Here is a 16,059-nt window from a genome sequence, read left to right on the forward strand (position 1 = left end):
CTTCAGCTCTAGAGCTGAAACTTACAAACAAAAACTCGCTAGTTACAAATAAAAACTTCAGCTCTACAAACAAAAACTTCAGCTCTAGTTCGCCAGTTACAAACAAAATCTTCAGCTCTAGAGCTGAAGTTCGAAAGTTACAAAACAAAAACTTTAATTTTAGAGCTGAACTTCAGGCCCGGTTACTAGAATGCTGAAGTTTAGCGTGATTGTCTTTGCTACTTCAGCCCCGTATGCTGAAGTTATGCGAAAAAGCGGGCACGCTTGCAATTTTTTTTGCAAAGCGGACACAAATTAAAACGTGACACAAAAAATGGGTATAAATGCAAATGTCCCGGTTAGAGTTACTTTTTCCTCTTTTTCTATGGTCCAATTGAGTTTTAAAAGTTAGCGCAGCAAAATTAAGTCGCAGAGAAGACGAATACATTGAATACGTCTCTGCGCTACTAGATAGGAAATATCCTTAGGAAGCTATAGATTAAACATTGGAGAATTTCAAGCTTGCCAAAATGAGAATCTAAGGAAACGAGCATCTCTATGTGGCACACCCTGCTTCTACATTTTCTTCACTGCCCATATGATAAAATACTCTAGTTTTCGTGGCGGGTTGATCACAATATCACTGCTTTATTTACTTTGCCAGTTGCCACCATTTATGTGGTGGAAATTTTCGTCTGTCTAAGAAATTGTATGTTTAAATTCACTTCTATGCAAGATTTATAGCTTGTGCCGAAGATATGGGGATAAAGAGAGAATTTGGAGAGAAAAGGGGAGAGGGGAGAGGGGAGAGGGGAGAGGAAAAAAGGAAAAGGGTGTAACTAAATCCCTTGATTGAAAGCACAAATAATGGATTGAGAACTTTTTAAGGTGGATTGTATATATTTCGTAAACAAAACTTATTTATGCCGGGTAATTAACTAAACGTGAACATTAAGGATAATAAAGTTTCAAATAGTATATAGGAATAAAAAAATCTCTATAGAGAAATATTAGATTCTTTTGACTTGAAATTGGACCAAAGGAAATTTTATAGTCTTGTAGAGGCAGTTCCCTAGGCCTAAATACTGTTGGATTTTCAGTGCTTGATGGTTTAAAAATGTTCATTTTACGTACTCCCTCTACTTTTATGTTAGTAATTGGCTAGAAATTTTTGGTTAGTTCTTTTTTTTAATATGAAAAGTAGCCAGATTGTGGTACAATATTCAAAGTTTGACAATTGTTTGAGTTGCCAAGTCAAATGCATTAAACAGACAGACGAAGTTTAAATTTTATGCACTGACTATGTAAAAAAGAAGCAGGAGTAAGAGATATAAAAATTAAAATGCGCGATTATATAATAAGCATGCACTTCATACATATTACGTACGATGTGAATACAAACAACATAGAAGTTCCAATTCCAACCTCAGACATACACACGCAAAAACATTTTTTTTCAATGGCAAGCCAATCTGCACAGACTACACACAGCTGCTTGCTAAGAATTAGAATGGTAAAATGAAACCTACAGTCTTTGGTTAAAAAAAGACACAACTCTTCTCCACTTAATTACCAACTCTCAACAAAACAAACTAAAAGAATGGGTTTAATCCTCTTCTATTTCAAAGTTATACAAGTCTCTTTACAAACCAGCTGCTCTTCCTAACCTCTCTCTTAGAATCTTCACTCCCATGTACCTGCATCAACGCGGCACGAATCACGAAACGCTTAGCTATTCGATGAAGTAGTACTTTTTCCGGTCCCAAATATTAGTCATTTTAGCAAAATGAATTTGTTTTAAAACATTTGAGTAGGAAGTCACGGGTTCGAGTCGTGGAAACAGCCTCATGTGGAAATACAGGGTAAGGCTGCATACGATAGACCCTTGTGGTCCGGCCCTTCTCTGGACCCGCGCATGGCAACAGCTTAGTGCACCGGGTTGACTTTTCTTTCTTTTTTTTTTCCTTTATAGAAGAAACAAGTCATTTATTACATTTTTTTTCAAATCTACTTTTCCTGTTTCAATTAGTGAAGTGTTAATTAGCCGAGATGTTTAAGGAGAGATAAGGTGTAGTTTAGACAAACCTCGTAGGATTAAGGCTATTAAACGTCTTTCTTTAAGGGTGCGCGGAAACGTTAAAGACAGATAATATGAACCAGAGGTAGTAATTCTATATGGAATTTGTATTATTATGGTCTTACCTGCCCATCATCATAACAGTGGCTTGAGGATTTGTGCCTGGTGATTCTTCAAATGTGGAACCATCAATGACTCGGAGCCTATGGACACCAAGAACCCTGTAGTCCGGGGCGATCACCTTGCCAACATGACACCCGCCATGGTAATGCCATATCGTGATCACAGTATCTTTGCAGAACTGTTCTAATGACTGTGTGTTATTAGTGTGTTTTGGTATAAGATTAACATTAGCTTGGACACTCATGTTAAGGAGCTTATCCAATGTCTCTTTGTCACACTGTGTGTAGTTGGTGAAGTGTTTGGATTTCGCGATCTTCTCCACAATGCGTATTCCATCTACACATCGCTTTAGATCACGTGGATGGCTGAAGTAGTTGAAGGTGATTGAAGGGTTGTCATCGGCGTTTGTAGTGACAAGGCTAATGTTCCCTCTTGACAAAGGTGTTGCTATTTTTTCTAAGATGAAACCTCCCCTAAACAACTCGTGTGGAATGTTTTTCTTGCTTCTTCGGTATGCTTCAATTGCTTCAAATGTTCTCTGCTTTGGAGGAATGGTGGACAGTTGCCCTATCTGGTTATCCCAAAATGCGGACCCAATGTTAGGAGAACCATGATTAATGCACATGCAATACAATAAAGTCAACAATACAGTCTATCCAAACATTGTTTGACAAAACAAAGCAGCACAATACAAGCAGGTTGTAATTGATATAAGTTGAAACAATGCTACTAACCTCAGCTGAAGCGACTCCATGGTTGCAACGAATGCTATCTCCGGACTGTCCAAATCCACTACTAGCTTCAATATAGACCCCCTCCTTAGTAATTCCTACAGTCTGAATCAGCGACTGCTCAACGTGCCTATTTGTGGGAACGAAGATCGTGTTTAAGGGGTTATCTGACATGCCTTGACCAACGAACTTATTGTCAAGAACCACCGGAATATTCAACTTTTCCAACTCGGCTTTTGGTCCAATTCCACTAAGCATCAAAATATGAGGGCTACCAATTGCACCAGATGACACTATAATCTCACTTCCCTTCCTCTTTGAAAGAAATGCCTTGTGTTGGTTCCCGTTCTCGTCTTTGAAAATGACTCCCACTGCCCTTGGCTTCTTTCCTATATAATTATTTCAAACCGATTATATCTACAATCAGGCAAAGATGTGTAATGTAGTACAACTAGTAGGATGTTTTGCATTAAGTACCTGATGTATCAAAATCAATCTTTTGAACTGTGGCATGCACCAAAACATCCAACTTCTTTGGATTAGCTGAGGCAAGTAGTTCAGCTGCAGTATGACGACGTCCAAACCGGTCGAATATGGTTCCACCAACCTTGGTTCCATAGATGTGATCATAAGTGAATCCATTGAATGGTGAGATACCAATTTCAAGAAGACTGTCTCTTACTGCTCTTTGCCAAGGAGCCAAGTTTGGTTTATGTACAATTTGTTTCTCAATCCAAGGATATGATTCATTCACCAATTTAGAATCCCAACCTGCTTTCTTAATGTAACTGCAGGTTCAAAAGATCATAACATTAACACATGTTTGATCCTGCAATCAATTTTTGTAACTCAACAAAAGCAATTTTGAGTATGTACTTAGTGCTCTAGCCACCCAACAAACACAAAGAGAAATTCAAATTAAATTCTTGTCAAAAGTAGACCATTAACATGCCGATCCAAGCTACTACCTCCGGTCTATATTATCCGTCTAAACTACCTTTTATCACTCCTTAAACATCTCACCTAATTAATATTCCCTCCGGTCCACAATAAGTGACCAATTTGCTTTGGATACACCCATTAAGGAAATACTAAATTCTAGACAAAAATAGTTAGTGTGACTAAACTATCCTTAATTAAATGTTGCAGCATAATTTAATATGAGGAGTAAAAAACTTTTTAGGGATACGTACATAAGGATAATTTTGGAAAAACAAATTCAATTTTTTCTTGATTATATAAATGAACATTTATTTTGGACCAAAATAAAATAGCAAATTGGTCACTTAATTATGGTGGACCGGAGGAAGTACTAAGCTAATTTAAATAGTAAGGGTAGATTTAAAACGAAAGTACTCTCTCCGGTCCACTTTAATATATTTTTTGGTTGTTTTCACTTATATTGAGGAGTCAACCGTTTAACATTAATTAACAATGAAATCGACCATATTAACCTTAGTTTGTTCATTGGAAATATAACAAATACTCCTAGGCTCTTTACTTCAAAGGCAACTTTGGAAAGAAAAGGCTAATTCCTTCTTGATATATCTGAAAAAATCAAATACTGTGGACCATAAAAAAAACCAAAAAAACCGATTAAAGTAGACATGAGGAAGTAATAATTAACTTTTTTTTTTTTCTAAAACGTCAAATATTTGGATACAAATTTCGTTTGCCAAAGTGACTAATATTTTGATGACCTGATCGTTTAATTTTATTTTCACACTATAAAGTGTATAAAAGTAAACTCTTGTATATTTACCTGCAAACTAGCATGAGGAGAAGACATTAATAATTGTTCATCCACCTACTTTTTTTTGTTTCATATTTGGATTCACAATAATTTAAGAACCATCATAAAGAGAGAAGATACAATTAATGACAATATAGGTTTGGTAGTTGGACTTAAATATTTGTGCAATTCCCCCGCCAAATCTTTTATTTCAAGGCCTACAAAATAAAGGAGACACATATAACATGTCTCAAATATCCTAAAGTTATCTTTAATTAGTTGATCACATGAATTTGTTGTCAACGTCTAAATCATATTAAGGTCTACGTAGTTAGACTGATCCAAAAAGGAAATATGTTTCACTATAAATGCGACTTAATTCAATCCTAAAGCATTTGGCTTACCCAAGGAAGGGGAGCATTGGACTAACTGGTAAAGTTACTGTCATCTGACCAAGAGGTCATGGGTTCAAACCGTGGAAACAGCCTCTTGCAGAAATGCAGGGTAAGGCTACGTACAATAGACCCTTGTGGTACGGTCCTTCCCCGAACTCCGCGCATAACGGAAACTTAGTGCACCAAGCTGCCCTTTTTAAAGCATTTGGGTGATGGTAATGGCTCGTTAAAAGTAATCATACTTTTGATAATGGCAGCAAGTGAAGCACTTGTTTTAGGCCCCAAGAATTTAAGGGCCCCAAAATTACTATTTCTCTACTCCCTTTGTTCCAATTTATGTGAACATGTTTGGTTGAGCATGGAGTTTAAAAAAAATGAAGACTTTTAGAATTTGTGGTCCTAAACAAGTTAAAATGGGTCCTAGAGTATTTGTGTGGTTATAAAAGTTTCTCATTAAGGATATAATTAGAAGTTTAAGCTAAATTGTTTCCAAATTTAGAAAGGGGTCATTCTTTTTGGAACGGATCGAAAAGGAAATAGGTTCATATAAACTGGAACGGATGGAGTATATAATTTATATAATTATTTCTTATTATTGATAATTTTATTTCTGTGTTTTCATATTAATGTTTGTTTCTTCCTCTAATTAGTATAACCAAATTAGTTTTCTGCCAATCTTATTTTATATTTTTACTGAATTATTTTTCTCTATTCATTAGTTAGTCATGTAACTATATCTAATAATCTAACTTATTATTTATTTTCCTCACATAAGTTATACTCCCTCCATCCAAATTTATATGAAGGTGTTTGACTAGGCATGGAGTTAAAGAAAAAAAAAAGATTTTTAAAACTTGTAATCTAAAATAAATCATAGAAACTTGTGTAGCTAGAAATCATCTCATTAAGGGATAAATAGAAATTTAAAGTTGAATTATTACCAAATATAGAAAGGTATTTTCTTTTGGGACTGACTAAAAAAGGAGTGTCACATAAATCAAAACAGAGAGAGTATATTTTTTCTGGGTTCTCTCATTTCAGTTGAGATGCAATCAACTTAAATTCATTCAAAATTATGTGCTTTATAAATTTAAAACCACGTTATGATATATATATATATAAAGCCTCTTATTAAGACTTTGCTTTAGGCGTCGAAAGCTATTGAGCCGCCCTGCGGCATTGGCATAGCAAAAAAGTGAGAACCACTACTTTTTTTGGGGTTCAAAGAACCACTAAAGTTTAATGTAACGTGAGTTGACGAGCCTACGAAAAACAAGAAATTATTTACAACAAGAACATGACCAAAATTGATTGGCATTAAATACTACATTCTGGATTTCACTTTTCTAGTTGGGAGATCATTATTTACCTACCCAAACAGCAATGAACAACCCCAAAATTAGGCTTCAGTACTATTTTCTGTTTTTTTAGCAACTACTCTCACTTCCCAAACGAGTTTTCCTATTTGCTTACTAAGACCCAATCTGACCCTTTTAATTTTGTTGAACAGATAGAACGGTAAAAGAATGTAACTATTTTAACCAAAAAAAATAAATAGAATGTAACTACTATCAGATCACATGAGAAAATAATTTAGGTTATTATAAGAAAAATGACTATAGTGTAATTTAACCTATTATAGTAGGCTATTAAATGATTATTATAAAGATTTACCTATAATTACCTCATAAATGACCCGATATAAATATATTTATATAGAATTTAAACTCAATTAAGAAAAAACTACAAGTAGCCTTCTATATATAATAAATGCAAATTGGTAACCAAAAAGATAAGGCAAGTGACCTGCTAATTACTGCACTTTTCGTATATAAAAGTGGTTATAGAAGAATTTACTTAAATAGTAGCTCACTCAATCACTTATACTAAAAATAGTTGAGAGATATATAGTTCAGTCAGACTTCTTAATAACATCATTGATATATAACAATCATTCACTATAAAGCCAATTTTTTTTGGATCCAATTTCCATGTTATATTATAACCTATGTTCTATATAACAATATAACAACCAAAAAATATGGAACAAATATAGAGAGGTTTGATTGTATATGTATAATTCATCAGTAAATCCGTGGAATATAATTAAATTCGCAATATATATAAGACAAGGAGTGTAGCACATTACCTAGGGCCAGCGCGAGTGTAAAAACCAGCATTAATACAAGTGCCACCACCTAAAACTCGAGCTCTAGAATTAAAGACGCCATCAGTAGAGAGGAAGTATTGAGAAGCAGAAGAAGGTGAAGTGTCAGCCAAAGCAATATGGAAATTCTGCATGAAAGACACATTTGCATTTGCAAATGGAACTCCTCCTCTTTCCAGCAATAATACACTAAATTTCTGTGATAAAGTTGCAGCCAAAGGACAACCAGCTGTGCCTCCTCCAACTATTATATAGTCATAGGTCTTAATATTATTACCATTATTTGATGATGATGATGATGATGAGAATGAACTTGCTTCTCTTATGAATGGGTACCTATCTTCCCACGGTTCCCATTTACCTGCTGCTGTATCCAGAAAATTTCACAAAATGCTGCTATAGTTAGAAATTAAAAAGAAATACTAGGACTTAAAATGTCGTTTTTCCTTCTCAATTTAATGTCCCAAGGCAAGTAAAGTAGGACTGACACTACTATAAGCAGTAGCTATATATATACAGATAAACATGCATGGCATCAAAAATATTATTTATTTATGGTTGTTAGCTATATTATAAGAACATGTCATTATGAATATAATAATTTAGAGTTAAGAAGTTTTTTTATATAAAAAGATATCATTCTTATAGATTAAAGTTAAAAAAAAAATTATAAAAAAATATCAATATTCTTTCTTAAAGAGATTAAGAAAAGAAAGAATTTAATATAAAATACTCCATAAAATATTAATTAAGTAGTAAAATAAAATAATGAGGAATCTTTGATCTTGGATTGGTAGACAACGCTGGGAACTCGAAAAGTAGAGATGTTAACAACAAATTAAAGAATGCAACTTTAGCCATTCTTCTTGCTTTTTTTTTTTAATTACGGAATTAATCGATTATCAGAATTCAGAACTATAGAGGGAAAAACAAGAAAACAAGCAAGTTGGGAGGATAGGTTATAGCTGAGCATGGTGAAGATTAAAGAGGAAACAAAGAAAAAATAGAAATGATTACCAGAAAATGGTAGCTGATCTTTACCCACAAGAGAAAAGAAGAGAGAAATAAAACAAGTGAAAAGGTTTTTCGAAATTTCCATATATCATGCTGTGAGACCACCTCGACTTCTACGAAGAAAATGTATACTAGCTAGAAAAAGAGGGAGAAGGAAAACAAAAGAAATACTAATATAATCATGTTGCCAACCAAAATGAAAAGAAAAAAATACCTTGAATGAGTGTGGGAGAAGAGTAATTAAAACATAGAAGTAAAGAGAGAAGAAGCTTCAAAATCAGAGGTGGAGCTGCTGCACCACCAACCACAGCCATTGAGCGCAGACAAGAGAGCAAATTAAAACTGTTAATTAAGAAACAATAATATTGCAGCAGGAGAAGCAGTTTCTCCCACCTCAAGCTTTTCTCTATGTGGCTTTCTCTCGTTGGCCTTGTTTTGTGTGTACCCACACTCTATATTATATATGCACAACTCACAATTGTATACGTCTAGCATTTATAGCTACTAATGAAACAACGTAATACTCCTTAGCTTAGCTAGCTGTCAGGATTTAAAATTTATGTTACGAACTCATAACTTAATTAGCTTAATTATTGTATTTTTAATTAAAAATTTTAATATATTTAACGAATTTTCTAATACAAATATAGATTGAGCAAATATTACTTGGTCCGAATCCGTAATTGATTTTCTAGCTCCGCCTCTAATCAAGGAAGAAATAAGAGATGAGAAAGAGAAAATGGTTAAGTAATTTGGTTTTTCTATGGAAGAAGTATTTGACATAACTAGTAAAGTTGTTGTCATGTGACCAGGAGGTCACGAGTTGGAGCCATGGAAACTGCCTCCTACAGAAATGCAGAGGTTAGGCTGCATACGATAAACCTTTATGGTCTGATCCTTTCCCAAACGTCGTGCATAGCGGGAGCTTAGTGCACCAAGCTGTTTTTTTTTGACAGAAGAGGTATTAAATGCCAGAGAAACTCAACCCCGAGAGGTCATTAATGGCGAAATGAATGCCCAACTGTTGGAACTGTATCATATCAATGCATGGCCGTCCGATTAAATTGATTTCTGTCTACTTTATAAGATCACTTTGACAGCTCACTCATACAATTGTATACAACCAGCCAGCCTACACTAATTAACTGCTTGTTATTAAGAGTATAGAAAGATAGAATTGAAGGAAATCTTTAAGGTGTGAAATCTTGATATAGAGGTAGTAAATGGACGGGTTAATTTGATTTTGTATATTTGGGTTTTGACCTGCTTTTATTTAATGGTTTAATGGGTTATTTCTGAATTCAACTCGTTCGCTCAAATCAACAAATGGGTCAGAACTCAACCTATTTAAACTTGAGCAATTGAATGAGTTATAAAAAATAGCTAGGTTGGTTTCTGCATGCATTTGTATGTATGAAAAAATTATAGACAAATTTCAATAGAATACATCAAAGTCACTTGTATACTGCATATATATTAACTTCACTTAAAATTGGACATCTTGCTCATACAACCAGCCAGCCTACAATAACAGTGAATATTAATACTCAACTGTACCATCAACCCACCTTGCTCCAGTAAATATATAATCCACCAACAAATAATATTTTCTAGAAAGAAATTAAATATAAACAAGTAGTATATAAATATAAACAAGTAGCATGCCTGATCAAATTGGTAATTTTTACGTATATAACAAAAACAACCCAATGGAATTTCACCATGGGGTCCGGAGAGGTTAGTGTGTACTTTGTGTTGTGATTCTCGGATCAATATGAAAATTATTTGAGAGGAAAAACAACTCTATTTCACAAGAATAGAATTACAGAGAATTTACATCAAGAATTTCTCTCTACAAAAAAAAACCTCACCAAACTCTCTTTTTGTTCTCACAATCGCTTCCTGGATTGTATTTCAATCTCTATGGATTGATATTTCTGTGTAAAACATAAGGCTCTATTTATAGCCTTAAAGAAGGTGGTTGGTGGTTGAATTCTTCATTCAACAATAGAGGCTTCAACAATGGTGGCTTCTAGAATGAGTTGGTGGCTTCAACAATGGTGGGCTTCTAGAATTGGTAGTTGGCAGCAGCTGAACTTATCAATTCTCCCCCTTCAGCTGCATTCCAACACAGCTACTATTTGAAAGTTATTCCAACTATGTCTCTACACAGCTCTAACTTTTCTTGAGTGACCACCTTTGTTAACATGTCTGCTGGATTCTCTTCGTATGGATCTTCACTAGTTTCAACAGTTATTGATCCATCACCTCGCGTATCCAGTGATAGCGAATGTCGATGTGCTTTGTCCGTGAATGATACATTGAGTTTTTGCTTCAATCAATTGCACTTTGACTATCACAATGTATCTTATACTCTGTTTGATTTATCCCTAGTTCTTGGAGAAACCGCTTTAGCCACAACATTTCTTTTCCAGCTTCCGCTACAGCAATATATTCTGCTTCAGTTGTGGATAGTGCAACACACTTCTGCAATCTTGACTGCCATGACACAGCTCCCCCTGCAAAAGTATAAACATATCCTGAGGTTGATTTTCTTCCATCAGGATCTCCGGCCATATCTGAATCTGTATAGCCTTCCAAGACTGGATCAGCTCCCCCAAAGCACAGACTTGATTTTGAAGTACCTTTAAGATACCTGAGAATCCACTTAACTGCCTCCCAATGTTTCATTCCAGGGTTAGAAAAAAAACGACTTACCACACCTACCGCATGTACGATATCTGGCCTCGTGCAAACCATGACATACATCAGACTTCCAACTGCTGAAGAATATGGAATTGTAGACATCTCCTCAATCTCTTTCTTGGATGAGGGGCACAAACTCTTGCTCAACTTGAAGTGATTTGCCAAAGGGGCACCTACCGGTTTGGCATTACTCATATTGAACCGTTTGATCACTCGTTCAATGTAATTTTCTTGAGATAGCCATAACTTCTTGTTTCTCCTATCTCGAGTTATCTGCAATCCCAAAATATGTTGAGCTGGACCTAAGTCTTTCATTTCAAAGGACTTAGAGAGTTCTTTCTTCAACTGTCTAATTTTTGTTGCATCTTGTCCGACGATCAACATGTCGTCTACATAAAGTAGAAGTACAACAAAATTGCCATCCGAAAATCTCTGAATGTAAACACACTAATCTGCAACAGTTCTTTTATATCCTTGACTTACCATAAATGAGTCAAACTTTTTGTACCACTGCCTCGGTGCTTGCTTTAGGCCATATAAACTTTTCGTAAGCTTATAGACGAGGTTTTCTTTTCCTGAAACCTCAAAACCTTCCGGCTGCTCCATATAGATTTCTTCATTTAGATCACCATGAAGAAATGTTGTCTTGACATCCATTTGTTCAAGCTCCAAATTCAAACTGGCTACCAATCCAAGGATGATGCGGATTGAAGTCAATTTTACAACTGGTGAAAATATTTCATCAAAGTCAATTCCCTTTTTCTGTAGGAATCCTTTGACTACTAACCGGGCTTTGTGCTTCACCACCTTTCCGCTGCCATCTTTCTTCAGCTTGAATACCCATTTACTCTTCAGTACCTTCTTTCCTTGTGGAAGTTTCACAATCTCATAAGTGTTGTTTTTCTGTAAAGAGTTCATCTCTTCGGTCATTGCTTGCAGCCATTTTTCTTTATCCTTATGAGATATAGCTTCATGGAAACTCTCTGGTTCTCCATCTTTAGAAAGTAGAATATACTCGGTTTTTGTGTATCGAGTTGATGGAATCTGACCTCGTTCAGATCGACGAGGTTGTTGATTATTAGCTTCAGGAGGTGTACCGTCATCGTTCCCCTATGATGGTTCTATAGTTTCCTGAGGGGTTTGTGCCTCTCCCTGCCAAACATCCTCCTGTTCTGCTTCTGGTACTGCTTCATGCTCCCCCATGCTATTTGTGTCAAACTGCAATGGTAGTGGATCTGGACCAACTTTTTGGGCACTGGAACCTCTTTCATAAGACATTGTGGGCTTTTCAATGTCTTCAATTGTCTGGTTTTCGTGGAATACAACATCCCTACTTCTGATCACCGTCTTCTGTATTGGATCCCATAATCTATACCCAAATTCTTCATCTCCATAGCCTATGAAGATACATGGTATAGTTCTACCATCAAGCTTCTTCCTGAGCTCCTTGGATACATGTGCATGTGCTAAACAACCGAATACCCTTAAGTGAGAATATGAGGGATTCTTACCAGACCATATTTTCTCTGGAACCTCAAAATTCAACGGGGCTGATGGTGACCGCTTGATTAGGTAGCAGGCGGCGCGAACAACTTCTCCCCAGAATGGCTTAGGCAGTTTTGCCATACTGACCATACTTCTGACTCTTTCCATAATTGTCCGATGCATTCTCTCGGCTACTCCATTGTGTTGTGGGGTACGTGGGACCGTCTTTTCATGTCGAATCCCTTGTCTCTTGCAATAGGAATCGAACTCCTTGGAAGTATACTTGCCTCCATTATCTGAGCGAAGGCATTTTAATTTCTTTCCCGTTTCATGCTCTACCATGGCATGAAATATCTTGAAATAATCAAAAGCATGGTCCTTTGTCTTTAAGAAGTACACCCACACCTTTCGAGAAGCATCATCAATGAAAGTCAGAAAATACCTATTGCCGCCAAGTGATTTCTCCTCCATGGGACCACAAATATCAGAGTGTACCAGACTGAGTAACTCTAATTTTCTGGTTGAAGAAAATGTAAAAGAGACTCTATGTTGCTTTCCGAATAAGCAATGATTACAAGGGTCTAAAGCAGCATTCTTGTCCATTATGATAAGCTGCTTTTTCATTAGAATTGATATCCCCTTTTCACTCATGTGACCGAGTCTCTGGTGCCACAGGTTTTGAGACGCCTCTTTTTCCATAACATTGAGGCTGTCTGAACATACCTTCACATGAGTTTTATATAAGTTGCCACAAATATGTCCTCGAGCGAGAATCATAACCCCTTTCAGCAATTTCCATGTGCCTTTTCCGAAATAACTTTCATAGCCCTGTTTGTCAAGAGCTATACCTGATATTAGGTTTAGACGAAGATCTGGCACATGACGGACATCCTTCAATATCATTGTACTCCCGATATTTGTTTGTATTTTGATATCACCAATTCCAACTATCTCACAGGAAGAAGTGTTCCCCATCTTCACTACTCCAAAGTCTCCTGCTTTGTATGTTGTGAAGAAATCTTTTCGGGATGTGGCGTGGTATGATGCTGCAGTATCTACCACCCATTCGTTTTCATCTTGACTTGAGACGTGAAGGCATGTCTCTTCTTGGATGGAACAAATGGCTACCTCTCCGTGGGTAGTGACTGATGCATCTCCATCCTTCTGCTTCAACTTCTCCTTCTCCTTATGCAATTTTCTGCAGTTCTTCTTTAAATGGCCCATTATTCCACAGTGGTAGCACGCATAAGATGACTTCCTACCATCTGTGGATTTTCCCCTACTCTTGCTTCTGCCTCTCCTCTTATCTTGACTTCTTTCTTGTTGTCTCCCTCTTTCTGTAATAAGGGCATGCGACTCACCATGATCGATGTCCTTTCTTCTGGCTTCTTCATTAAATAAGGCATCTTTAACCATAGACATGGTCAGATTTCCACTAGGAGCTAAATTACTGAGAGAGACTACTAGTGTCTCCCAGCTATCAGGAAGAGAACTAAGAAGTAGTAGGGCTTGAATCTTATCCCCGAGCGGCATGTCAACAGACGATAATTGATTTATCAAGCTCTGAAACTCATTGGTATGCTCGGCAACTGAAGTTCTGTGCTTTAACTTCAAATTTACCAAATGCCTCATCAACAAGTCTTTGTTCCTAGCGGTCTTGGCTTGATACATCCCTTCTAACTTCACCCAGAGGGCATACACGTTTGTCTCTTGTGCAACATGATGAAAAACGCTATCGTCAATCCATTGTCGAATTTGACCGATAGTTTTTCTGTTTAATTTCTTCCACTCTGCTTCTTTAGTGGAATCGGGGTTCTTACCCGTTGCTTCTATGGGATCAAACAAATCTTTACAACTGAGGAGATCTTCCATCTGAGGTCTCCACAATGTGTAATTTGTGGCAGTAAGCTTTATCATAGCTCCAGATGATGATGACTCTTCCATTATATCTTTAAAATGGCTTGGTCAAAATTTTGGAGCAGAATCTTACCAAACGGACATCACCAACGCGCCCGGAATGGTGAAAATTGGTAAGATTGACTCTTCTTGGGTCAAAATAGGGCCTCCAGAAAATTTTCAAAATTTACACCAAACTTGTTGAGGTTAAATCGAAAATATACTGAACTTGTGGGGCAGATTTATAATTTCAGTAACTTCAGGGGTTATTTCATAAATTTCTGAAAATTTATGATGACTGGGCACTGACTAGATGCTAACTGGATGATGATGTGGCGCTAACTGGGCAATTACTATTCATCATCTTCTTCATTGGACAGAAGAAAAAAAATAGTAAAATTTAAATTGCCATAACTTCTTCGTTTTAGCTTTGTTTTGCCTCCGGAAAATTGCATTGAATTCGTATCGACGCAAGGAATCTAATGAAATAATCAAAACACACCGAAGATCACGTTTTCGAAAAACATAAATCCGGGTTGAAATTTTCAATGTTCCGATATTTCTTAATGAACACAGAATCGAAAGCTCTGATACCACTTGTTGTGATTCTCGGATCAATATGAAGATTATTTGGGAGGAAAAATAACTCTATTTCACAAGAATAGAATTACAGAGAATTTACACCAAGAATTTCTCTCTACAAAAAAACCTCACCAAACTCTCTTTTTGTTCTCACAATCTCTTCCTGGATTGTATTTCAATCTCTCTGGATTGATATTTCTGTGTAAAACATAAGGCTCTATTTATAGCCTTAAAGAAGGTGGTTGGTGGTTGAATTCTTCATTCAACAATGGAGGCTTCAACAATGGTGGCTTCTAGAATGGGTTGGTGGCTTCAACAATGGTGGGCTTCTAGAATTGGTAGTTGGCAGCAGCTGAACTTATCACTTTGTAAGGGTAGAGATATTGTTTCCAACAGACCTCAGCTTAAGGAAAAATGCAAAAACAAAGAGAACGTGTGTCGTAGTTATTTATGCCTTAATTAACAAGTTTTATTATCGACACTTTGTTGTTATGCCTGTATTTGTAAATAATGATTCTGAAATTAGAACGTTAGCTTATAAACGTAAATATAAATAAAACAGAAATTAATTCGAGCCCACTGAATTCACAGTGTTTCCTTAAGGAATTTAATCCCCTCCTAGTACCCAAGGTTATGGATTATTTCCTCCCAGGATAGAACGAATTACACACTGGTGTAGCGGTACTTCAAACCCCAGTGTTTCAGCGAATACAAAGTTCGGCAGCAAATCACACTTACGGATGCTTTGTTTGTAGTTTAAAACAATGCAGAACAAGGGAGGAAAACTCAGAAGTCGAATGGAAATTCTGAGAGGAAGGAATGCAAATTATAGCCAACGTTGAGTTTTCGGTGAAGAGAAGATCAATAGCTCTCAATTCTGTTTCGGTGTGTCTTCAACAAGCTGCTTGCACCATCTATTTATAGTGCAGTTAGATCCTAAACACGGACCCGCTGCCACTCATTTAGTGGAGCCCTTGGCCATGGTGGACGGAGCACCAGGCTGCTAACTAATGGAGTAATCACTTGCTATTATGGAGTAAGCATTTGGCAATGGTGGGAGACGCACAAATCCACGGATTGGAACATATCCGTTACAAACATGAATATTATTACGTTAATATTTACTATTAACAAATAAATTTGGTCCAAAAAATTAATCAATCAATCGATCA

The 16,059-nt window shown here is 36.3% G+C and overlaps 1 protein-coding gene across 2 annotated transcripts; it reads right to left on the bottom strand.

Annotated features, from left to right (window-relative positions):
- Positions 1–1,310: 1,310 nt before the first annotated feature.
- Positions 1,311–8,687, bottom strand: LOC104220116 (protein HOTHEAD-like). Of its 2 annotated transcripts, none has more exons than XM_009770930.2 (6): positions 8,433–8,687; positions 7,187–7,571; positions 3,388–3,698; positions 2,914–3,299; positions 2,182–2,750; positions 1,311–1,676 (listed from the first exon to the last, which is right to left on the bottom strand). In XM_009770930.2, exons 1-6 carry the CDS (start codon positions 8,530–8,532, stop codon positions 1,622–1,624), a joined length of 1,806 nt encoding a protein of 601 aa, XP_009769232.1. In that variant the 5' UTR covers positions 8,533–8,687; the 3' UTR covers positions 1,311–1,621. The 2 variants fall into 2 exon arrangements, with proteins under 2 accessions (XP_009769232.1, XP_009769233.1); XM_009770931.2 differs by having other exon boundaries at positions 7,187–7,568; positions 8,433–8,652.
- Positions 8,688–16,059: the final 7,372 nt, after the last annotated feature.

This window comes from Nicotiana sylvestris, chromosome 3, assembly GCF_000393655.2.
Source record: "Nicotiana sylvestris chromosome 3, ASM39365v2, whole genome shotgun sequence".
Taxonomy (NCBI): domain Eukaryota; kingdom Viridiplantae; phylum Streptophyta; class Magnoliopsida; order Solanales; family Solanaceae; genus Nicotiana; species Nicotiana sylvestris.